General features: G+C 39.3%; 2 protein-coding genes across 5 annotated transcripts in view; one reads left to right on the top strand and one right to left on the bottom strand.

Annotated features, from left to right (window-relative positions):
* fry (microtubule binding protein furry) overlaps positions 1–26,715 on the bottom strand; it is a 1,034,138-nt gene that overhangs the window by 447,133 nt on the left and 560,290 nt on the right. The gene's annotated exons all lie outside the window — the stretch shown is intronic.
* Positions 23,865–26,715, top strand: part of CNMaR (G-protein coupled receptor) — a 58,937-nt gene continuing 56,086 nt past the window's right edge. The window contains exon 1 of the mRNA XM_083127326.1: positions 23,865–24,992. Coding sequence (XP_082983452.1) covers positions 23,865–24,992 — 1,128 coding nt within the window. The remainder of the gene's footprint in view (positions 24,993–26,715) is intronic.

Genomic DNA, 26,715 nt, shown 5'->3' with positions numbered 1-26,715 from the left:
GCATGAAATGTCGGTGCGGTGTAGGCAAAGTGAGGTTATGCGCTTAACTGGGCTACAGAATGAGCACCAGTGCTCTAAGCTATGCAACGATTCGGCCATATTGACGAATGTTCATTACGAGACTCTATTTCAAGAGCTATAGATATACGTCTCTCTTCGCACATGTGCTTCTTACATAGTGAAAGAAAAGCTACCTAGGAACAAGTTAGTGCTTATGGCGTGCAGTGTTAGCAACTGATGAGTTTAAAAGTCAAATGCACTACTCTTCCTTCATCCCTCGTATAAAAGTATTCCGGGAAGATGAAACAAGGATGAAATAGGTGGAAAGAGGAGATAGACAAGTTCGCGATCTTGAAAACTAATTACAGGTCGGCGAAAATTAACAGCAAACATTCGCATTGATAGGCACCGAGTTTGAACCTGCAACCTCAGAACTAATTACTGTCTGATCCACGTATATAACTAGTCAAAATACAAGGTTAGATACGACCCACATTCAACGATCATTATTAATAGCAATGCAAGAAAGTGAAGGGAAAAACTTGTATTTAATGTTGAAGAACTAAATAGTAATTCAAGTGAATGACTTTATTAAATCCTATATCAATTACCGTAATGTAGAGAAAAGTATTTTTCGATTTGCGATAATTTTACCAAAAAAATTCCATGCAGTTTCCAGATATTTAAAAAAAAATCATGACCAGTTCTGGATATGTTTCAATTAATTCTGTTTACGATATTTCATTTAGAGTGGTCCAGTTGGAATAAGTGCCACATTTTAAAGTATTTCATTTCACTTATAACACCATTAAGCCTTGTTTCCATGATATGAAAAACTCAAATATGCTGACCAAGGCAGAAATTTATTTTATTTTAAGACATAAACTAAACGTAACGTTTCAACCTTCTAGCAAGGTCTTCTTCAGACTATGTACCAAGTACATTCTGTTTTTCATTTCTATTCACTTACGAACACCAGCTGCATCAAATTGGTGTTAATATATATATATATATATATATATATATAGTGACAAATTCGACGTTATCTGCACGTATAACCCTGGCACTCCCTGAATTTTTCAGGAATTTCTAGCACACTGAGAACCATGGCAACCACGTCATTTATAAAAAATAGTGACCAATAGAGCAATAAAACGAATGGCGGTATTTATTAATTTAAATCCTGGTTAAATCTGAAATGCTCATATGAAACTATCAATGTGCGTGTTTAATGGGAAGTAATAGTCAAAATGCACATTATATTGAAGATTTCAAAGGGGAAAAAAACTAGTTCATTGTTTCAATAATACCAAATCTTAACAGTTCCCACCGTTGAAAAGAGCTATACCATAATATACTCAGCTCCTGCCATGGTTCGAAAACCTAAACGTGTTTATTTCCTTCATCAGAAATTTGATGTGTGATTTGTATTAGTATGACACAAATCACCACCGTGCTTTTAAATGTTAGTGCAGAACTATTCCTATCCACCGCTACTCAATCCAAACCTCAATAACCAATGAAAATAAAAATAATGTTAACTCGTTACGTCCATTATGGTTAATTAAAAGAGACCCTATTCCAGCCAATTACCCTATTAGTTACCACAGTCAATTATTGCAACGAAAGCACCCCCAGGGATTTGAGTATCAATTTCCAGGCTCCCGCTACTACCTTCAATGTCACAGAACGAAGAGTCAACAGGGCATAGAAAGTCTTTCTTTGGAGCATTATACAATGTAGCTTTCCAGTCTAAACTGAGAGAGTATTTGGTATAAATGTTTCAGATTTGGGCTGCAAGGTACACAGGCTGTAGACGAGCATGGAAATCTCGAAGGGAATTACCTTCTGAAAAGTTCTTTGTGAAATGGAATCACTAGTTATTTACTCTTGTGGTGGTACGTAACTGCAAAGTTTGACGAAGGGGGACTTTCAGCAAATAAGAGAAAACTTTAAGGTAAACAGTCAAAATACCTGTACAGTGAAGAGAAAATGCTGAGAAGTTGAGTATTCTTACTGTGGAGAGCGGTAGAAAAGATATACGAACGATTCTCCACGTATTAACTTAGCTCTCAACACACCGACAGCAATTAACATTTCAAAATGAGAAAAAGGAAATCACTATACCGCGCTTGCGCCCGTCATACGGATGATCCTTTCTGATGTTCTTTCTGTCTCATTTTAAAGTCATAGCTACTTCAATCTCGGGTATAGCCATTAACCTAGACAAGGAGCGATATGACTTATAGTAGAAGCAAAAAATTCTCAGTAAACATAGGGTCGCAAATTGCGAATGTATGGTAACGATCCGCCACTAAGTTGACTGTTTGTAACATCGCACGCTTGTCTCCTTGCGTACCCCGAGGTATGTTTGTTTAAAACTGAACACTGCCGAGCATGTAACATACTGTACAGTACAATAGTCCTTGGCAACAGTAAAATCTAGCGAGGTGAATCTTTTAATTCTGTTACTTGTTACTACTATCTGTGACAAAAATACTGACCCTCGGTTAATGCACTTGTAAAATTGTACTCCGTGGGAGGAAAAGGTCAAATATACCTCATTGGAAAGCTTAAAGTATCTACTTTTTAAAAAGCTTTATCGGAAAATTAATCTTAACCTTATTTTCTTATTACAACAAAAAAAATAATTGAAAAATGTAGTTTTTTTTTCAATTTTCATGAACGGGGAACTTAATACCATACAGTTCATATAATATTGAGATTTTGTCTAGTTGAAGTCTGATTATTTTTGCACCTCTGTGGAAGAAATCAAATGCATATCTTGAATAGATACTTCAAAAATGGACATTTTAGGGAAACGTGCAAACCGGAAATGCATAATTGCAAATTCAATTAAAGTGGCCGCGGTGGCTCAGTCGATAACGCGTCTGACTACCATGCTAAAGGTCCCGGGTTCGATCCCCGGCCGGTTCAAATCCGGGAACTTTTCTAACGTAGGAAGCGGTCCCGGCGCCCACCCAGCGTCGAATAACATGGGTACCTGGGAGAAATCCTGGGGGGTAAAGGCGGTCAGGGGCGTGATGCTGATCACATCACCCCCACTCACGACCGGATCAAGAAAGTGTGGGGCGTTACCCTCACACCCTCTATACGCCTCCATGGCGTGGTGCTATGCACAGGGGAACACTTTACCTTTTACCTTTATGAAATTGCAAAAAACCTTTGATACAACGCATTTGATCGAATTCCAGAAGTTTGGCACGTGTACCTCAAATATGGTCCGAGATATTAATTATTTTTTCGCACTCCTAATATGGTAAACGGGTGCATGACGTATGGGAAAATGCGTTCTGTCGATCCGATCCAAAGTACTGTCGCAGCATAAAATAATGAATAAACTATTTCTCACATTGCAAATGGAGTACTGCTGTACTTCAGTTTTTCTTCTTCTCTTACCTTGATATGAATGTCGTATACTTCGATAACCGGTGGAAGTACATAGTAGTTCGGATCCCACTTTAAACTGGAAGTCCAGTCCCGATTAGCATTTGAATAAAGTCGATGAGAGATCCAGTCTTCTCTGTATACAATAATAACGCATCTGCTGTGTACAGCGTTTTCATAAAAAAGGGAAACAGACAGAGGTGCGTACCAGCGATAGCGACGCATAAAAATTATATTTTTTTTTAAAAAAAAATGGGCATTTGAAGCTTTCACAACCAACATTTTAAAATATATTTCGAGGAAAGACGCATGTAAATTGTGTTTATCTCACAAAAATCACGTAATCATCTTGCCGAGTAGTGGTGGTGGTTTCAGCATTTAACGTGATCTTATACACACCACCTGAAATATTGCTTCTATATTTTGGTCTGTTTCACAGTTGCAACTCTTGTAATAAGGAAGGAGTTGTGGGTTCATTAATAGAGACAGAAGGACTAAAACATTAATAAATTTTCAATGAATATAATGAGTGAAAGGTAAAAATGCTGTTCATTGCAAAAACTCGCCCAATAAAATATTGGGTCGTCCTTATTTTTCCTTTCTAGTTGATGCAACTTTTTGTTGTTCCCTTTTCTCTTTAAATACCTATATTTTTCACTGTGCTGACGTAACCCACAAAACACTCAGTCGTGCACGTGACACTTTGGCGCCAATTCGATTCTCCTGGTCGAAATATCTCTTGGCACTGACTATCATTTCTTATGCACCACTATGATATTACCGTCTTGCCATTTTCATGCAACAAAAAAAATCACTTCAAAGAACCGCCATCACCCAATACTATGCAACGAACAAACACGTGAACTTGAGCCTGGATAGAATGCACCTAAGAATTATTATTATGGATATGTGGGAGTTCAGGCAATAATTCATGGCAGGAAAGTTAACACAGAGGTGACAAAATAAAATTTACAATGCTTTCCTTGGTTCCGGCTCATTTCCCGTGTCAAACCTGCATGAACGCGGAGTTTGAAGGTAAAGCTGCGACTCTTGGCAGCAAAGCTCACTTGCTCCACTTGTGGTCTTAGCAACGATGTGAATTGCGCGGGAACCGGTTGCCAAGAAAAACAATTCTGTCTGTTGTTTTCAATACGCACAGTGTGAAAGAATGATATGGAGATTTATTCCACTGCCATCATTTTGGTATGCATTTCATGACCATTGGGCTGACCATTACCGAGATTGCAACATCATAATTAATCATTAATTGTGGCTGTTCCACACATGATAGTACCATTATATTTGGCGGAGATATTTCTACATAAACAAGCTTCAATCACGAAACAAAAATCATGTTTTTACGACGGTTTTACACGAAGCTACACACAATTGAATTCGACTTATGTAAAGAACACACGAAAAACTACACCTTTACGAACATTGTTGTCTGAATAGAAAACAAGACAGAAATAAAATGATTTTGTCTTGTTTTTGTCTAAAAGCAGACACTTGTAGCTTTCCAATGAGGTATATTTGACATTTGTCCTCCCACGAAGTACAATTTTACAAACACACACACCGAGGGCTCAATATTTTCGTCACAGTAGGACCATGGCACCTCACACGTAAAAAGCATACAATGTGTAGTACAAACAATCAAGTCAGTGTTGCATCGTAACCAAACATTCGCAACTATCTCGCAAATGGTTCGTTTGCGACCCCATGCTTACTGAGACTTTCTTGCTCCTACTATCGTGTACGTTGAACAGTTTCAGTTTGCGCTATCACTTCTGGTACATCTTGCATATGTGCCTTGAAAAACTATAACAGGATGCAAGTCATATAAGGCCTCCCCCTTCTCTCTTTCATTGTCTTCACACTCCCTCCCAAATTCCGGCAGGTATTCGAAAAGTTGTTAAAATTTGTTTCGAAACTACTTTTTGATTAAGAATTGGAACTCATAGTTTATTTTTTAATGGGAGCAAAATCAGTAAAATATGATCTTATTAAGGAGCAAACTAAGATTACCTTGATTACAACACGCAAAATTAAACCACCAGACAATCAATAATATTCAATTCGGTTGCTTTTCTCACATCTTCACTTACATAAGATTTCTGCAGCTTTCCCTCCCTGGTTACTAACCTGACATAACTGCTTTGAAGAAGAACGGGAAATTTCAGTTATGCATGGACAAACTATATACCAATATCAATAATCTGTGGACTCATTTCAACGGAATCTTGGAATCAATAAAGAGATAAAGGTGGAATATGAACTAAAGTCACAATAAAGCACTGTTATTGTTATTAATATTACATTGCTTGTTAGTGAATTTTGTGAACTCATACAAGAAATTATATTTGTAAACGTTATATTAGTTCGACTTATTGAAATACACCGTGTCTACAAATTATTGGACTATTTTATAATACGCACTAATATTGAACAGTCAGACATAATATTATCACCATATGAAAGAGGGATGTTTGAAGTTTTGTACTGGCCCTAAATCAGAGGCGCAACCACATTTTTTTGTCTGGGGGGGGGGGGAAGTGCCAGGGTAAACGTACCAATAACAACAACAATAACAATGGCATTATTATTATTATTATTACTATTATTATTGCTAGTGGTAGTAGTAGTAGTAACAAAGACGTTATTATCCTCATAAATTACGCAAAGAGGGGGTAAAAGTCGGTACTAAAACATTAGTTTGGAACAAACTATTTGAAATTTTTTTCAACAGTCAATTTCACATTAGCTAATAATGGAAAACAAGGACACACAACTGTATTTTTGAATGGCAGAAAATTAATGATAAATGTATTCCGAGCGTATGCATATATTTTGTACATATAACATGTACAAAACATCGAAGCGGTCGGTTCGTCTGTTGATTTGGTGGACAGTTGATATCAGTCAGATAGTTTGAAATAGGATTTGTGGTCCGAGCTATGTAAACTTCTGTAAACGCGAGAAGATAGCATCACGAAGTATTTGTGATCTCGTTTTCCTACATCGCGAGTAAAATGTCGAATGAGAAGCTGCCAGATTGCCTTCCTCTGGAAACAATGGATCAGAATCGACTGATCAACCAAATATCCAACATATTGGCATTCTAAAAGAGAGTCTGACTACCACACAAGATCCTGGGTTCGACTCCCAGGGTGGTTGATCTCATGTATAATGAAGAATAAACCACGTTTCAATTAAGGAAGGAAACTAGGTATGTAGTAATTGTTTTTACAGCCGTCTGCACGCTCTAGAAGTATTATGTTACAAAATTTGTATATCTCTCTGACTTTCTTTGATTTCTCTTCATTTAGCCTCCACCTGCAAATGCGGAAGCTGCTGCTGCTTAGGTAGCTAGGTTGGCTAGACATACAAATATAATTAAATCCTAGTCATACAGTGAATAATAGTTATATAATATAATCATGAGTTATAGAGAAGCAAATCACTTATCAAGCATTTTCTGTTTCTATTTGTTGTGCTGTGGATAACAATGTGCACTACGATGCCAGGGGTTCTGGGTTCGAATCCCAGACTGGGCGTGTGTGTTCTTTATGATGGTTCTCTCATAAATTTCACATCACTCATTTTCATCTTCATCTTCACGATTAGCCAAAAAGTGTCAGAAAAGCGAAGTAAAATAAACCAAATCAATCATTTACATATTTCTATATTACGCCACTTTTCTACCTCTTGGGTTAAATGCGACGATGGGGATGAATGATGAGCCGAAGGAATGGCGACGGGACAGACATGATAAAACCATACCTGACCTTCGACCTCTGGTTTCGTAGCGTGTTATACTCAGTGGAATTCTTAGGAAGAAAAACTGTAAAAGTAGGGTGAAAAGAAGCAAAGTTGTACGATGCATAAAAAGCCATGTTTAGTTATTCTAAAACCTTCCAATTATCGAGATCGTGTTTTAAGTCCACTGTACGCACAGTAAGGCTAATCGGGGATCCGAACCACTATGTGCCTCCACCGGGTACGAACCCGGGACCCTTTGATTACAAGGCGACGACGCTACCACTGCGTCATCGAGGGGCCGAGAAAAACTTACAATTAGTAAGTAAAATTAATATTGAGGGACAAGGCCTGCGAACAGTTCTTTCATTCGGTTGCGCAAGGTCATCACATCGAGACCCATAATTTGGAGAGTAGAATTTGCTTCCATATGGCTTTCAAGTACTTCCTAAATTGACCTCACGATGCTGAAACAGCACAGAAATTTTGGAACTAATACAAGCAGGCACATACCCAGGGAAAGGGCTTGGGGGCTGCAGTCCTTTCCCGAAATCCTACAAATATCTGATTTTAATAATGTGTAGTAGTAATTAAATTTACTTCATTAACAGGATTAAACATCTTGTATATGGTAAGTTGCAATATACCAAGAAATTTATTTTCAGGACATTTACTTCTCCCCCAAACCTTTTCGTCTTTAGATGGCGGCTGCCGATAAGGGATAAGCCCCTTCCGAAATCAAATTCTGGCTAACGGCCTGACCACCAGCGATCGAACCTTGAACCTTTCGATTGATTGATTAATTGAACTGGTGTTTTAAGTCCACTTTATGCACAGTAAGGCTAATCGGGACTGGATCTACAGTTTAAAGTGAGATCTGAACATCTATGTGCCTCCATCGGGATTCGAACCCGGGACCCCTTGTTGAACCTGCGGAACCAAAGACGAGAGCGTAAGTATTTGAGAGTGTGGGAACTTTGTTTTATCCAGTACCATCATATATTCAGTTTTCCACACACAAATTAGATTAATTTTAAGAAATTAGCCGTGTGCATAAAATTTCTTATCGTCGTCATTTCCCAAGTGATCAATCAGATGCCATAGAAGACTCTGGCCCGCCCTTGAACTAAGAGATACCGGATTCGATTTCGGTATGAACTGTATACATGAGATGCCTAGCTTGAACTCATTGCGCACACGTTTCATATTTGCACAGTTGCCAATACTTGTAAATCTGGTTCCAGCACCTTATATCTAAAACCACGGAAAAGAGTTTTATCTACTTCTCAATTTTCTTCCAGCAAATTTACAAATCTAAAGACAAATAACATTGTTCTTGGTGTATAAGCCATTAAGTTAATGAGTTCATTGTGCATTTAGTTTCCCGAAGAATGGTTGTGCATTTCGCGAGAGTATATGCGTAGACTGTTGGGCGGTACAGAAGAATATGATGTTCCTTTCCAATTTATTGATTGATTGAGTTGGTGATTTAAGTCCACTTTATACACAGTAAGGCTAATCGGGACTGGTTCTACAGTGTAAAGTGGGATCCGAACCACTATGAGCCTCCACCGGGTATCGAACCCGGAACCCCTTGATTATAAGGCGACGATGCTACCGTGCGCCACAGAGGAGGCCCTTGATCCTTTTCTTTCCAAGATTATATATATATATATATATATATATATATATATATATATATATATATATATATATATACACACACACACACACACACACACACACACACACACACACATACATATATAATGTATGTATACAGTATAGGCCTATAGGGTTTCTAAATAGTATGTTAATTTATAATAGTGTGATAGAAAAAAAAAATACGTTTGGGCCCCCCCAAACTGATCAACCAAGCTACGTCCCTGTTAAACACATTACATTACAGAACAGAAAGAAATTGCGAGCGAAGCGAACAAGAAAATTTTTAGATCAAATTTTTGCAATTGAAAACAATATTGATTTAATAAGGTACAAATAATTTCACTGGACGCCATGGCATTCTCTTCTTTTCAACTATTTTCATTCAGATTGCTCGGCATCTATGGCCGACTCCCGCCAACCTAACAGCTGCGGCTCTGAACCTGACGATACCGAGACAAGCAGACTTTGCGAGCGAAGCGAGGAAGAAAATTTTGCGAAATGTATTTTAATATGCATAAGATTTGAAATCGAAGGGCGCAAGTGCTCCTCTGTGCACCCTCTGCAGGTGCCTTTTGTCGTCAATGTTTGCCCACCCCCCTATTTGCTCCTAATAGGGAGCAAGTAATATAACGGGCGCCAAGGCATTCTCTCTTTGACAACTTCTTTTAATTTAGTTCATTTGGCATCCATGGCCGACTCGAGCCGCCACCTAGGTAAGGCTGTGAACTTGATGAAATTGCGAAAAGGAGGCCTTCGAGCGAAGCGAGAAAGAAAATTTTACGCAATGTACTTTTATTTGCATAAAATTTGAAATCGAAGGGGGCAATTCCGCTGCAGGTCCCCTTGGCCGTCAATGTTTGCCTCCCTTACCAACCTAGAATTGGCTTCCGTCGTAGGTTGGAGAGGGCAATGCCCCACCTGCCCCCGCTGTGGTTGCGCCACTGCTTTAAATGCACTCTATGTGCTGTGCGTCACACATATGACACGGCAGATGCCCAGGCAGTCCCATTCTCGCCAAGCATGCTGTTTGTGACGTCCCCGATGGCGGTGTTGATGCACCTTTGCAATTCTGACAGTGTCTTTGGAAGTTGAGGAACGTAAACATTGACTATGATGACACCACACAGGAAGAAATCGATAATTGTGATGTCCGGTGACCGAGGAAACCGCCATTGGAGACATCACACACAACATGCTTGAGAAGATTTGGTGCGAATGGTAGTACTGCCTGGACATCTGTCCTGCCACACGTTTGAAGCACATCGAATGTCTAAGGTCTGTTATAAAATTTCAAATATTCCTGTTTCACATTATGCTAATACTGTATTATTATGTACCTACCTCTGTTCATTATTGGTGAAAATATAGTCTTACAAAATCTACCAATAAATTTTATAATTTGTGGACACGATGTATAATCACTCATTTTAATGCTTTGCATAGCAGAAAACAATGTTACTACGGTAAAACTTCTCAATAACGGACAAGCCAGGGAGAAAAATAAATGTCAGTTATTAAGAAGTGTCCGCTATTCACAAAAAAAGTGTAGGATGTTACACAATAGGATAAGCATATTACATTATGTACTCTACGAACATAATGTTTTTTGTAGACGTTGATGACTTCAACTTTTTCCTTTAAAGTCAGTCGTTTTCGTTTCTGCGAAATCGTAGCAGAAGTGACACACACATTTCAAGATAACCACAAAGAATACTGTCTACTGTCTGCACTTTTAAAAAGAAATACGTTCGGTGTAACATAAAACAATGCGCGCTAGTTCGAAATACTGGTATTGTTGTGTCGAATTCCAGGAATTGCGACCGTTTTGTATCATGCTGTCCATTATTAAGAAGTTTTATTTGCGTTGGGGAGGTAGTTTTCAGTGTCCGCGTCCGTTATTGAGAAGTAATATTGCCATTAAACTGGTGGGGAATTTAAAAATGTCCGTAATTTAGAGGTGTCCGCTATTCAGAGGTGTCCGTTAGGAGAAGTTTTAATGTAATTTGTTAACCCTCCGTCATCATAGCAGCACAAATGTCCCGCGCGCGGCACTTAGTACCGCCTCATCAAAACCAACATTTTTTACGTGAATTACACTGGTCAACACACATTTTCTGGCATAAGGTTTTCCAATGGTTTTAAGGTAACTGTGGGGTGCTGATTCCAAATCTGATCTCAGATTTGCTCTATCACATCTCATTTGTATGCTATTGGCAAATCCCATTTTCATTGATTTTACCCGGAATTGACCGGTGGGCACTATCACATCAGGTTTTTGAGATATCAAATATTGCATTTTCAATAAAAACAGCACATTTATGATCATTTACGAAGAGCTAAACAGACATACAAATGAGAATAAGCTAAAATACAATATACAATAATAACGAAACAAACATTTAATGAGTCGTAGCACAGTTGTGACTGCATATAAATGCTCTTCGCTCAAATGACCCAAGTTCTCTGGAAAGTCGACCAAGTGACTATGTAAGTAGTGAACCTTGATGCTCATCCTACATCCAAGTGCTTGGAAACTCAAGAGCATCTCCTCCACAATCTCTTCATAGTTGTCCGCTTTCCTGTTCCCAACGAAATTCCGCACCACATCAGAGAATGCATTCCAACCCTAGCCTCTGCCGCAGTCATTGTTGTAACAAAGTGTGGATCCCTGATGAGTGTTCTTATCTGAGGGCCATCAAATATTCCAGCCTTTTACTTCTCGGCACTAACACTTGAAAAGGTTGAACAAATATAGCTGAAGCAGTCTCCAGTGTGATCAAGATCTTTGACGAATTGCTTCATTAATCCAAGTTTTATGTGCAGTGGGGGAAATATAATTTTATTCCTATCAACCAAAGGCTCATTCTTGATGTTCTTGTCACCAGGCGTCAAACTGATTCTTGGTGGCCAGGTCCTTTTAACCCAGTGTTCTAATGTAGCCCTACTGTCCCAGTAGCAGAGGAAACAAGGGTATTTGGTGTGACCTCCTTGTTGCCCCAGAAGAAAATTAACCATTTTCAAATCAACACAAATTATCCATCCATGAACATGATATTCCAATCTATCCAGAATTGTTTTGATATGTGCATACTCTTCTTTCTTTCGTACAGAGAGTCCTATTGGGATTGAACCATATACATTTATGTTGTGCAGTAACACACATTTCAAACTCCTTTTACTACTGTCAATAAAAGTCTCCATTCACTTGAATCATTGTAAGCAGTTCCATATTCTAAAGAAGCCCTTCAACATCATTACAATAAAAAAGTTGACCGTCTGAATGGAAGTACTTTCGCAGTGCTGCTTCTCTGTTTCGATAAAAGGAGACACTAGTGCCAGGTCTGAGTAGTCCTTTCTCTTTCAGCCTGGAAGCCAACACTTCAGCAGACTGTTTTGGCAAATACAAATCTCTTACCTGATAATTTAATTCAGGCTGACTAAACAGAGAAATTTTATCAGAATCTGCAACAGTTGGCGTATATTCGGTCAGATCATCATCCTCATCGTCTGTAGAAGCAGGTGAAGTGAGGGTTTCAACATCAATATATGGTACCTCAGTAAATACAGGCACAGGTATTTCCTCACAGTGTTCAACTGGTCGTCTGGCAGATGGGATGTCTCGGTATTGTAAGTGGTGTTTGTTCGTCTTATTGAAACCTTTTACATTGACAAGGCAGAAGTAACAGTCATCCAAATGGTTTGTAGGTTCTCTCCAAACCATTGGCACACCAAACTTCAGCTTAGCATTCTTTCCTTTAGACCATGATCGCAAAGTTTCAACACAGGTCTTGCACACTTTGTGGGGAGCCAAATATTTGTCTTGGTCTCCCAGTCGTACATTAATGTAGGCAAGATACACCTTCTTGATAAAGGTATTGATGTTGTGCCTTTGATCCCTCAAAGTGAAGCTGCCACAGATGTAGCAGAAGATATCTGCGTCATTACGGCAAGTCCTTCTTCCGAATGTTGTAGCCATCGTTAGATCACAACATGCAGATAAAAAATATGACAAATGTTGATGTCTACATAAAATCATATTATAAACACACTATCGTACAAATACAACGCCATCTTTTATCACTAAAGCACTCACTGACTCGAAACAACTTGTAATCATAAGTGCCCACCGGTCAATTCCGGGTAAAATCAATGAAAATGGGATTTGCCAATAGCATACAAATGAGATGTGATAGAGCAAATATGAGATCAGATTTAGAATCAGCACACTGAAATTAGTCTAAAACAGTTGGAAAAGTCCATGCCAGAAAAAATATTATTTTTTTTGTTGACCAGTGTTATTGATGCAAATCGAGTTTGAATTACACTTGCACATACTCGAAATCAGGGGATATATACATGAACGCAAACATGTCCATTTCGGACATTTTTATTAGCTATTAGAAGAAAAATAAACAAAATTGACAGAGCCTCATACAATTACAAGCTTAGACTCTTGAAGGAAATGCACCAAAACACTATTCTAAAAGTAATTAAAATTTTCCATATAATGAAGGCACTAAAAAGTGAACTCACCATTCACAAAAATATCAAAGTATTTTAGAAAAATTTTCAACGGATTTTTTTTAAAAAAAATTCAACGTATTTTTTTCAAATTTTTCAAAGTATTTTTCAAAACTAATTGAAATCATACAACTTGTATGCTCTTAGAAAGGAACTATTTGTTCCAAAAATTCTCTGTCAAAATCTCTCTGGCTCGCAGAAAAAACGACCGAATGTAGAAATCACACGTCGAAGAAACTTACAAAATATTTCTAAAATGTTCAAATCTCAATTCGTTTCTCGTACTCTTACGAGGTATACGTAAGGAAAGACATACTGACTCAAATATAAGGAACCGAATGTTGACACTTTTATTTCAATATCGTTATTTTGATATCTCCGACATTTCGTATGGGTACTGCAACGGTTCCTGCATACAAATAATTTGCATTCCGAAGAGCGTACAGTGGTTTTATTCTTCTTATTTTCGCCAACTTCATGGCTGTGATTTAAGGTAAGAAACGTCCCCCGCGCGGTACTGAGTGTCGCCAAAAGGGGACCGGTCACTTGAAGGGCGTGTAATCCACTGAAAGAACGACAGAAAAAAGGCGCCAACGCCTCTATGTTTTCGGGCCGCCGCGCGGGTTACGGAGGGTTAAACGGCGAACTCTAAAATACCAAAAAAGTTGAAAAATCCATTTTAAATGCAAAAAGCATTTAATAATTTCAGTTTCCGTATATTGCACATTGCATGTACAGCCAATGACAAATATGATAGTAGCCAAATTGCACATGTTCATTCATTCTCTATGTTCGAGAATGGAAACAAAAAGCATGAATTAGGCATACAACATCTGCTCCAATACGACGGCAATTCCTTTTCCTAAAAGCACACATGGAATGCTATCTTTGCGGCTGATTGTAAAAATAGGAAAGAAGTTTGTTCTTCTATTCTACGTTGTTCTGGCAAGTTAATCTCCGTGCATTGTAACATTATTTTCTTAAGTAATTATATTTGTAAATATCATGAAAACAACATGTAATAAAGACGCACAGAAAGACTAATCGGCACTAAAGCATGGTTTAAAAGTGGGATAAGAAAACTGAAAGGAGCGTTCACCGAGAATGAAATGCGTGGCATTTTATTAAAAAGTGATAGCGAAAAAAGCACATGTACTTGCTGACGTAGTAACTACCACATGAAGAAATAGATTCTTTACCCTCCCGGAAATAAAAAAGATAAAAAAAACGCTACATTATTTTACGCTTCTGTGGAGTCAGGCTGGAAGAGGGGAAATCGTTCGAGGCATCGCTCCCTTGCTTCATCGGCTAAGGAACCTGACGGAAACAAGCAAGGTACCAACTTTCAGTTGTAATTTCCGGGCCCTGTGACTGCGTTACAGGGTTCCAATGGAACTCATTTCGCCGTCACACACATGATTAACCTGGATAAAAGGGAGAGGGCAAGCAGAGTTGGAAGGGAAGATACTCCAATATTCAAACCAGCCATAAACTTCCACCCTAAATCTGATCACGTAGACAATTACGAAAATATTTCTTTTTATTCCCTGCTTCAAACGTTTTTCATATATTTTTTGACTGATTTAATTATTTTTCTGTCACTTTTATCTAATTGCAACAATGAGGATGAGTGATGATATAATGACATAAAAAAAGGGTAAAGTGCTCCCCTGTGCTTAGCACCACGCCATGAAGGCGTATAGGGGGTAGGGGGTTACGCGCCACACTTTCTTGATCCGGTCGTAAGTAGGGGTGATGTTATCAGCATCACGCCACTGACCGCCTTTACTCCCCAGGGTTCCCCCAGGTACACATGTCATTCGACACTGGGTGGGCGCAGGAGCCGCTTCCAACGTTAGAAAAGTTCCAGGATTTGAACCGCCGGGGATCGAACCCGGTACCTATAGCATGGTAGTCAGACGCGTTACCTACTGAGTCACAGCGGCCACTTTATTGATTTATCAATATAATAACATTGATGAAGGAAAATTCACAAAGAACACCACCCATGACCAGACCAGGATTCGAACGAGGGATTTCTGTTTTCGTAGAGCGCCGTGCTAAACATTCCGAAACAGAGATCTGCTCTGATATATTGAAAATATATTAACTGCTGTTATTACTACGATTAATAACAATGCAAATCAATCATAGTGTCCTTGGTGGACGAGCAGGTTGACTATACTCTGTCCAGGGAATCTCTGGAGCGAGCGAATGAAAAATGCTTCCGAGCAAGTAGTTACGCGAGACGGCCCGACAGGGTGGGGGAAAGCGACAGCAGTTACCAGCCTTCACAGCAGCGTGTACAGCTTCAGCTCCGCCCATTCATTCTCTTACCATTCTCTCTCTTTAGGCACGGCCTTGCTCTAGTGTTTCCCCGGATAGAGTATAGCTTATACGCTATCTCTCCGGAAAAGCGCCAAAGGTTGTTCATCAAAATGTCCAAAGTTTAAAAAAATCCCTCATAAACATGTGATGTTTTCTTTCACCTCCTCTTGTCTTTGGCAGATAAAAAGTTGCAGAAAAAAATGTTTGGAAAAAGAAATACCACTAATAGCTTGTGCAATGTCACTGAGGTTTCATTGTCAAAGATGGCAAAGATCGAGAAATGTTTGTTAAAATAATTTCTACACACACTGCTGGTTTACTTGAAATGCCGCATTAGAACACAAATACAGTACGTATATGCATAGCCAAGGGCAAATACAAAAGTAATCAAATTGTCTATAGGCATGTTCATTCCCTTTTATTCTATATCCTGTGTTGTTTAAAGGAATGGACTTGCTTTGGTGCGAAACAGATGTTCTAGACAACCATAGGAATTTAAGAACTATATCTTAACCATTTAATTTAGCCGTTAAGTAAGTTTGCAACGAAGACATTTGTAACCATGGTTACAGCGGATAACTGCTCGGGAGATTTCCTACCCAAGTGGGAAGATGTTTGAAAACAAATCAATTTAATCCAGACTGCCGCGACGCAACAGCGTGTAAGGTATCATTTGATTGGTTTATTTCTCAAGAGGCATACGCTCCGAGCAGCGTGTTACTTCCATATGAGAGCTCTCTTAGATACAGCATTTAGATGTTACATAGTATACTGAATTATTTTTAGATATGTTAAGGTGGTGCCTAACCTTTGGCCCGCACCAGCAAAGTCGCTTTAGAAAATTCCTCTCCTTTCGAAAAACCGCCATGATACTACAAAGTTCGTCTTTTAATCTCTCTGGAGCTTTTGAAGTGAAACCTTCGTATGGCTTGTTTTCGCTATTGTCTAGATATCAGTAACGGAAAACGCTTTCGGTGCCACGAAACTATGACAGTTCTACCACAAGAATTAACTTCAAGGCAAGGAACCTAGGATATTTTGGTGCTATGGGTGCGTAACATTTAATGCTTTTGTCTTCTGCAGTTCTAACCCACAATGTAATGTGAAATTTGTAAACGAACATACTCGTGCACAACAAATTTGTGGATCAAACGCCGGATAACTGTACATGGAAAGACCACTGCCAGCAAAACGCAACAAAGCAGTCAACACGATTTTTTTAAGTCTGCTGAAACTTATGTGACATCTTACATGTATCTGCCACCTATTGAAGCTATATATATATATATATATATATATATATATATATATATATATATATATATATATATATAAAACTAGGCATTCTTGGATGTTTGTAGTTTTTCACAAACGTCATTATCTCCTTTTGGTAATAACTAATAAACTTTGAGGTTTCCTAATATATTAATACATTAATGTTATTTATGAGGACTTAACGTGTTTAGTAGTTAACTTATGTAATCTCTAAAGAAACGAGAATGCAATGCAGCTAAATAGGCAAAGGCTTAGTTCACGTCTAAAACGAGTATGTTCCTTCACAAGTTTCAGAACTTCACCGTTCACAGTGTGGAAGCGGGACTTGCACTGTTTGAGAGAGCAGTACACATTATCATTTTTGGCTTTTTGTTTTAACTACAAAAAATAATCATGATTTAGTTCTTCCCACCGTGAGAGATATTTACTAACAAAGCCATTTTCTACCTCATGAGAAAGTCATTCAGCATATGCAGGCACTGAAAGAGGTACAGAGGTGAATGGGTGTACAAAAGAGGAAACTGATAGAAAAATAAGATAAACAATGATCTATGGACTATAGTGGGGCTTCTAAAAGGAAACTTACAAAATGAAATTAGACGTAACGCGATTTTGTACCCACCTTCTTCGCTGTGAATTCCGAAACGCACGCACCCAGAGACGTGAAATAATGCGTTACTGACGTTCTGGAAAATGAAAAGCGCATCCCACTTCCTGCAATATGTTTACAATTAATGACGTCAGTTATCACAACGAGTTAAAACATCGAATGGGTTCACATCACGCGTCGTCGAGTTGCGTTTAGCAAAAACAAATTACGGCCGACTAGGTTCCCTTGTGAATCTGTGAATCATTGGGGAACGCAAGTACATCTGCACTGAAGGGCACCCACGCAGAAATATTTCAGGACGTTCGGTGAAAAAAAAAAAACAAATTTGCAGAGAGAGATATCAAAATACCCCATGAAACAACAGTAGGTGAGCAGAAAAGGGAAGCATTGGAGGAAAGGCGACTGGGATGATAGAATTACAACGACATGGTTCAGGTTGTGAACTGTAAACATATAGAGACCCCAATCCCCCACACCCAAAAGGCTCGAAACAAACGCAGCATAGGCAATTGCCAACAATCGTATAGGTCAGTTGCACCTGCTTCAGGTTTCGTGTCGAGGCAGGACCTCCGCTGTGAAATTACATCTTCAACACGCGCATAAGCTTCAATTATCGGAAGCAGGATTACAAAACATATTGCTCAAAATTAACCTTCAGGCAATGCATCTGAGGTTCTAGTTTCCAGTTCCGAATTACGTACTAACTTCTGTATTGGTTCGGAAGAGTCTCGAGGGACAATTCCTTTCATCAATCTATTTGATCAATGTAGCCACGTTTAATCGTCCCACCAGGAACGATATCTATTTTTATTTAGTTCACTTAAACATTACGATGTAAGAAAAAAGTTTGTTTGGCTACGGTCCCTGAATGCGGCGTTTTCAATAGTTTGCTGGTTTGTAATCTAAACAGACAACCAGTCAGCCAGTATTTCACAGATAAAGAAGACAAAACTAACCAATGTGTAGCATTTTCGGTATTAAAATTCATATTTTGATGAGCCGAGTGGTTAGCAAATCGCGCTGCGACGCCAAAGGTCCCGGGTTCGAATCCCGCTGGGGCTTGGTTGTTTGTGAATGTCCATTCATCAATTCCGTAATTTCATCACTCATCCCCATCTTCGCAAATTAGTCAAGAGGCACAAAACGCGAAATAAAAGAAACTAAATCAATCAATCATATATTGATGATTCATTGATTTGATTTATTTTACTGTTTGTTCTGCAACTTTTGACTAATCGCGAAGATGATGATGAGAGGTGATTGGAATTGGTGAAAGCACAATCACAAATATACCTGGGCAGGGCACAACACAACACATGAGTCCACATGTCAGAGCCTCTTTAGTCTGCAAAAATGACGTCCAGCGTGCACAACATGGAAGACAGGTTGACATTTGGAAAGTGCATATCTTTAGCAATATTAATAATAATGAAATTATATTTGAGTGAATTGAACACTTCACTGCAAGTTAGAGTACATAATCAACGATATGAAATAGCATATACGTACAATACATGGAGATATTGAATATGTGCGTAATTTAATATCGTATTATCGTGTTATATACTTACCTTTCTTAGTCTAGAAGACTAATACGTTTTTCAAAATGCAATAATGGATAGAGAAAAATACTACTAATAGTAGTAGTATTACTATAGTAAAATATTAATGTAAGTAGCCTAATAACTACATAGTAAATCATCATTTTGTCTCAGTAAATTTTAGTCAACATTCAATGTTCCACGGCCCTTTTTCTCCATCCATTATTAAATTTTGAAAAACGTATTAGACTGGAAGTGTAAGAAAGGTAAACATATAACACGATGATACGATACTAAATGACGCACACACTCAATCTCTCCATGTATTGTATATGATATTTCATATCGTAGATTAGGTGCTCTAACTACTACTAGTAGTAGTAACATTAGCAGCAGCAGCAGCAGTTGCAATAGAACATGCATTAATCAGCTTGAAGGAGAGCGGATTTTCTAGCATCCTCCTCAAAGCAAAATTAATCCGCACGTTCTCCGTACCTTACGCATAGAGTCGCAAAAGAGAAAAATTCCAAACACCGCTCTTCACTATTCTGCGCAAGTGCAATAGTCTATGGCGCATGCACCTTTTCTCATGGATCGGATAACAATTGATAACAGTTTGTGTTAACGAACGAAATATAAATAATAAAATAAAAACGTACAATGGTGAATAATCATCTTTTCTCAATAAACCTTACCTGATATCTGTACTTATATATTGTTAACTTGTTGCACCCTGATCACGTACTCAAAAGTTATTGGTCAGAACGTGTTTGTTCCTTAGCAATTGTCGTCCAGTGTACTTTAAGAAGCATAAAAATTACATTGTCGGACAGGATAATGCAGTGCACTACAGTCATGTCGGCAATTCGAATCAAAATAATTACCTCCGTATTTTATATCTGTAGCGGAAAAGGTGGGTTTCATGTGACGTCAGGATTCGCACCGCCGCCATGTTCGCGGCCAAGTTGTTTGTCGTCTCCAAGGAAATACCCACCACGTAGCGTTCGTTACATCTCCGCCAACTGTACGTTTGCTGTTAGTACTGTGTAGAATGTCGGTAACATTTCATAAAATTAATGACAATGGAAATAGCGGTAATTTTTCATATCTTCAAACTCCTTGCGATGTCGGCAGAAAAAAATGTGGAGAAATATTGAAGTTGTTTTGCGGTGTAGATCCATATGAACTGGACGATAACGATATGAAAATAGGTCTAAACGTTGGCGAACTGTAGTTCACGTGTGTGTGTTCACTTGACCCAGCTACCTGGAATCAATTTGTTTTCCTATGTATTTTAGTGGTTCGAATTATGCTTGAAATATTTACATCCAAGGCTCTGCTATTGCCATCTGTTTCCTTTTAAGGTTTGTTCAAGCGCTGTAATTTAAAATGTTGAGTTGCTCAAAAACAGTAATTTCACCCCTTGCTTTAACAATCTGGGATAATCCGGCCTCCGTGGCGGAGTGGTTAACACAGTGCGTCAGGGGTACCGGGTTCGAATCCCGGCCGGGGCATGAGTGTCCTTAATCAATTTCATCATATCATCACTCAGCCTCGTCTTCAAAATTAGCCAAAACAGGTGAAAAGAGAAATAAAATAAACCAAAACAATCAATGATTTTGGGATACTTTGATACATAATTAATATGATTTAACAAAGCCGTGTACTTTTTATGACAGTACGCAAAGGCTACTACCGACGCCCTTTTCTCATGGATCGGATAACAATTAATAACAGTTTGTGTTAAAGAACGAAATATAAATAATCAAATAAAAACGTACAATGATCAAGATGAATTTAACTTTGTAAGTTATCATTTTTATGTGCAAACGTATCGGAAGTATCGGCCTCCCCGATGGCGTAGTGGTAGCGTCGTCGCCTTGTAATCAAGGGGTCCCGGGTTCGATACCCGCTAGAGGCACATGTCAGAGTAGTTCGGATCCCACTTTAAACCGTAGTCCCAGTCCCGATTAGCCATTCTGTGCATCAAGTGGACTTAAAACAACAATTCAATTATCGGAAGTATCAGAACGTTTCCATATAAAAAGGAAACACTACTTTCAAGTATGATTAATCATTAATGTTGTCATGATTAATTCTCACAAGCCAGACGCGGCGCGACGTCTTCTGATCTATCAAGTCCCGTGCCGTGAAGCGCACCTTCTGTTCATTCTCGGAAAATTCGAGGATACACGTGAGTTTCTGTTAAACAACCGAATTGTAAACAAGGTTCAAATCTCCCGCCCGCTTGAATTCCGTGTGTTTACAAGAACCGGCCTCAATCATGGCTGCTCGATCCCAGAATGCAACAGTTTGTGACGTAGATGAAACACACCTATACACGGTGAAAGCTCGTTTCTGCGCAACAAGGTGCGCCCTTCACGGCCTGTTGACGCATCCACTTTCCCATACCGAATTGGAACTCGAAATCATTTGCAAATTCCGACGCTTCGTTATTCAAGCACTTCGTGTTCTTCTGTGAAATAAAATCCCACCACAACCTCGTTATATTTGCACGACGAGCTTGAAATTGACATTACCCACTCTATCAATTTTCACAACTGGAAAAAAAGGGAGACTGCAGCTCATTCAAATACTGAAAGTGGATATTTTGCTGAACAGGAATAACTACCTCCCTTATATTCATTTCATACATGGAATTATGTCAAATGAGACTATATACATACTATTAATTGGTTGATTCGGAAAATGTAATATAGATCATACTGGTGTATTCTTCTACACAGGCTTCGCTTAACATCACTCTATAATTACTTCACGTTTATTGAGGACCAATATTAGAAATTTGTGTTTCATTTGTGTGTTGATTTAGAACCGTGTGCGTATGGCTATAGGTTAACAGTGACAATAAAAAAAGAGAACCATCGACAATAATGTTGTTGACTATTGCGACACTGCTTTCTTGGATGTAAATCACGAGCAAGCTAAACGACTGCAGCGAAATCAAAATGCCTGCATTCGTTTCGTTTTCGATCCAAAATATTCAGAGCATTTGACATCGTACTTTGCGAAGGTCTAGTAGATTAAATTAAGCGATAAACTAATTTTCATAAGTTAATTTTAATGTACAAAATCCTCCAAATAAAAGACCCGCAATGTCTCTATAACCGATTTCAACATCTTCTCGACTGTCACAGCCGCAACACCAGATCGCGCGAAAGGTCTTTGCTCTCCATTCCACTCCACAAATCCAACTTTTATGCAAATTCTCTTAGTGTTGCCTCAGCAGGCCTTTGGAACAACTTGCCACATGAAATTAATGCATTTTCCTCAATTGTGACGTTAAAAAATTGTTAAAGTTACACATATTATATATTGAAAACTACATGTTTGACTTCCCTAATAAAGTGGCGGGTGCAGAGAATGATAGAAGGAGGCACAAAAATGATTTAACCTAACAGTTAAGATGAATTATCGTCAAAGTATTCCGTTTTGGACTGTGTTTAAATAAGTGTAATGTTGGACTGTGCTTAAGTAAGTGTAATGTTATGTATTTGCTTGTATGTGTAAAGGCAAAAATATGTATGTGTGAGTGTGAGTGAGTGTGCCCGTATCTATAGGTTAGATTACCTTTCTTATATGTAATTTTTCTTTCTTTGTATTTTTTTCTATGTAATTTTTATATATTTTTTCTTTCTTTTTATCTCAATATTTTAATTATTTCATATTCAATTTTTTTTGTAAACATGGTCAAGTGGAAAAAAAGGCTCCACAGCCTAAACTTCGCCATGTAAAAGAAGACAAAATAAATAAATAAATAAGAACGAAAGGTCTATCAGTTCTGAGCAACTTGTACGTTGCGGTGCGAGCTCCCCGCCTGCACGCTGCTCTTCAAAGCCAGTACGCATCAGACTACAGTCGGATTAAAAATTACAGATACTCAAGTTTTGACTCCAATTAAAAATTAACTAGTGAACCTACATAAAACGAAACGAGTACATCAAAATGTTGACTGTAGTATTATGTGTGTGTGAAACTTGGTCCATTACATTAAAAGAGGAAAAGAAATTAAGAATATTTAAATATAAAATCATTAGAAAAATATTTAGGCCTAAAAGGAATAAGGAGACAAGTGAGAGGAGAAGGTTACATAATTTAGAACTGCATAATGTGTATATATTTACAGATATATTTAGAATAATTAAATCAAGGAAACTTAGGCGGGCAGGCCATGTGGCACGAATGGGAGAGGAAAGAAGAGTTTACAGGATTCTTGTTGGGAAACCTGATGGTAAGGGACTTACTGTATAGGAAGGCTAAGACGAAGATGGATGATAACGATGAGATGGACCTAAAGGAAATCGGTAAGGATGGAAAAGATTGGGTTGATCTTGCCCAAGATAGGGACAGACGGAAGACCCTTGTTGCTGGAGACAAACCTTCGGGTTTAAAAATGCTAGAGAGTTAGTTTGGAGAAGCTGAGACTCAGTCGCGGTCTCCAGCCGAACGACCATTGATTATCTGGTAAGTAAGAGCGTGGTGCTAATTACACCGTCACGATTGTGCGGGGACATCTCTGCATCTGCTGAGAGCACAGAGAGCTTCCACGTGGTTAATTTTATCTTCGTTCGACGTGCGAATCCCCCCCTTTCCTCCTCCCACTTATCTTTCCGCACGCAGTGTATATTTCCAGACCTTAAAAGAAAATACACACGTTGTCGCTCGAAAATATTCTGTTGCAGCGGGAACGACATTGGCCTTGAGGGGGAGCGCGCGAAAGGGTTAATGGGTGGGAGATGGCGAGGCGCGGGGAAGCGTCGTCGCGATATCTTCGGACGTATCGAGCTGTCAGTGGACCGTTCCCACGCCGGCGCTCCGGCCGCTCCTTCGCCGAAAACACATGCGCCTCGGAACTCCAAAACAGATTCCGGCGGGAAGTACGGCAGTGCACGTGGTGTGATGGCTCCGACATGAACGTGACTTCCCTCGACGACCCGTTCAACGGGACGACCTACAACGTCTCGAACGTTGTGGACTTCAACTACACCGAGGACTTCGGCATCCTGTACGTCCTCGGGAAGGTCGAGTTCTACTACACGCCGTTCCTCATGATGTTCGGCTCTGCCGGCAACTGTCTGTCCGTGATCGTGTTCTTCAGCACCAAACTGAAGAAGCTCTCCTCCAGCTACTACCTGGCCGCGTTGGCCGGAAGCGACACGGGCTTCCTCCTGTCCCTGTTCATGTTCTGGTTGCACATGATCGACCCCATCTTCTACACCAACGGCCTTTGCAAACTGTGCATCTACTTGTCCTACGTCTCCAGTTTCCTCAGCGTCTGGTTCGTGGTGGCGTTCACGGTGGAGAGATTCATCGCCGTCTGCTACCCCCTGCGGAGGAACACGGTGTGCACGGTTTCCAGGGCAAAGTGCGTCTCGCTGTGTCTTACGATCCTGGGACTCGTCAGCTACAGTCCCATCATCCTCATCGCCAAAATCTTCGAGGCCCGCGACAGACCGGGGATGATAGTCTGCGGCCTGAACGAAGAGTACGTTCAGCTGGGAAGCATCGTCAATCACGTGGATACGATCGTGACCCTGGTTCTGCCGTTTGGGACCATAGTTGTGTTGAACTTCATGATCACGAGGGCGGTGTGGCGCCTGGCGCGGGTGAGGCGCACGATGACCCAGCAGAACAAAAAGACGCCGGCGACGAACGGTGGTGTTGCAAGGACAGGCACAGTGTCTCGAAGTCTGATGAGAGGTGGTGCTGATCTCCAGTCGCCCGCCAAGAAGGGTCAAGCTGAGAACAGGATTATCAGGTCGCAATCTCAAACCAAAATTACCAAGATGCTACTGGTCGTGTCCACGGCGTTCATCGTATTAAATCTTCCGTCTTACGCCATCAGAATCTGGGTGTTCTTCAAGGTAGGTTGCAACAACGGACTGAACGGAAACTATTTATTGTTAATGTTACGTTATTGACTATCAACTTTATTTCCGGTCTAAAAAGCGTACCTGACCGGCAAATAGTTATACGTTTCCTTCTGGTATTTAATCGTAACGGCAAACCACGTTCCCCTTCTTTGACGATAAAGTCATGCTTATAAAGCTTGTAAGATATTAGATGTGCAAATATATTACAAGTGCTCTTATGATAATGTGTACACTTAAAAAATGATGCTCAAAGACATCACGGCGCAACAGCGTTGTGGGGTTAATGCAGCTTTTCGATAATGGTGCATGTTGAGCGCAGTTTCTCTTCATGATCTACACCAAAGTTTGTTACATTTTTATTTCACACACATGTTTCCAATGAGGCATCAATAATGAGAAACGGGCCTCCCGTATGGAGTAGTGGCAACGTTCTCGCCTTGTAATCAATGGGTACCGGGTTCGATAGTGCAGGTACATAGTGGTTCGGATCTCACTTTAAACTATAAATCCAGTCCCGATGAGCCTTTAAGTGGACTTGAAAAGTAAACTCAAATCAATACTGACGAACCTGCTCCGGGACTCGCACTCAGGACAAGTCGAATGTAGGCCAATATACTCACCACCTATCTTCTATGTATTATGGAACCCAAATGTTCGAAACGAATATCAACCATTTCACATTATGTAATAATAAAAAAAAGAAAACACTATTAAAAATGTTAAATATCCCGATAACAACGTGGCAAACGAACGGTTTTACGTCAGAGCGAGACTTGCCTCCGTAAATTTAAGATGCAAGGGATATAGATTTGTTGTAACACATCGATATTATTCCTGAGTATAACTATGACATATCACCTCACACTATTTTATAAAATAAACTATCGAAGTTAACTTGAACTGTAATAAATGTGACTTTTGCTCTGAAGCTATTTACAAAGAAAAAAACAACAATTGACTGATTTATTTCAGGAAAATCCGCCGATTAAGGTTCTGACTAGCCTTTGAAGAACATCCTCGGCGCAAATAGTCTCCATTCGATAACGATTGATATATCTAGGCCCCTATTCTGTATTGCACACTATTACAATGGAACTTAGTTAAAATATGTTGCACAAGCACGATTCGCAACAGTTAGGAAGCTGACGCTAGCAATGCATTAATAAAGCTAAGACCCGAACCATGAATCTGCTCCCACTGGGATCTGAAGCGTGGAATAATGCAATGCAACAAGTCGACTAATAGCTGTTGGTTGCCAGAGGTGGAATAAACTACACAAAAAGATTTGCATGGTTTGTTTAACGCTGAAATGGATAGAATTGCCAGTGGTCTTGGAATTATTTGGTAAACCTTCGTTAAATTTTCACGTTAGGAACAAGTACTTACGTTTATATATGAGTAAGTACATTGTTTTGTTACGTTACCTTTACGCACATTACACACACGGTTAGTGCAATGAACTATACGCGAATTAACAAGCCGATCTGCTCTTTAATTCCGTTCCTGTGTACAAAGAACCTACAATAAACGGAATGAATGCACATAAACTGTTTGGCAAAAGCAAAGTTTATTTGTGTTTAGATAATTTAATGGAGGAGGTTGGACACGAAGTTTAAAATTGAGCCTCCACTCGGAATCGGATCCAGGATCCTTTGATTATAAGACACAGCATTAGCCATAAAGCTATCAGGGAGGCCTGCAGGTCTACAGAACA

The sequence above is a fragment of the Lepisma saccharinum genome, chromosome 8 (assembly GCF_977018435.1).
Source record: "Lepisma saccharinum chromosome 8, izLepSacc3.1, whole genome shotgun sequence".
Classification (NCBI taxonomy): Eukaryota; Metazoa; Arthropoda; class Insecta; order Zygentoma; family Lepismatidae; genus Lepisma; species Lepisma saccharinum.
This window is presented reverse-complemented; position numbering and strand designations above follow the sequence as displayed.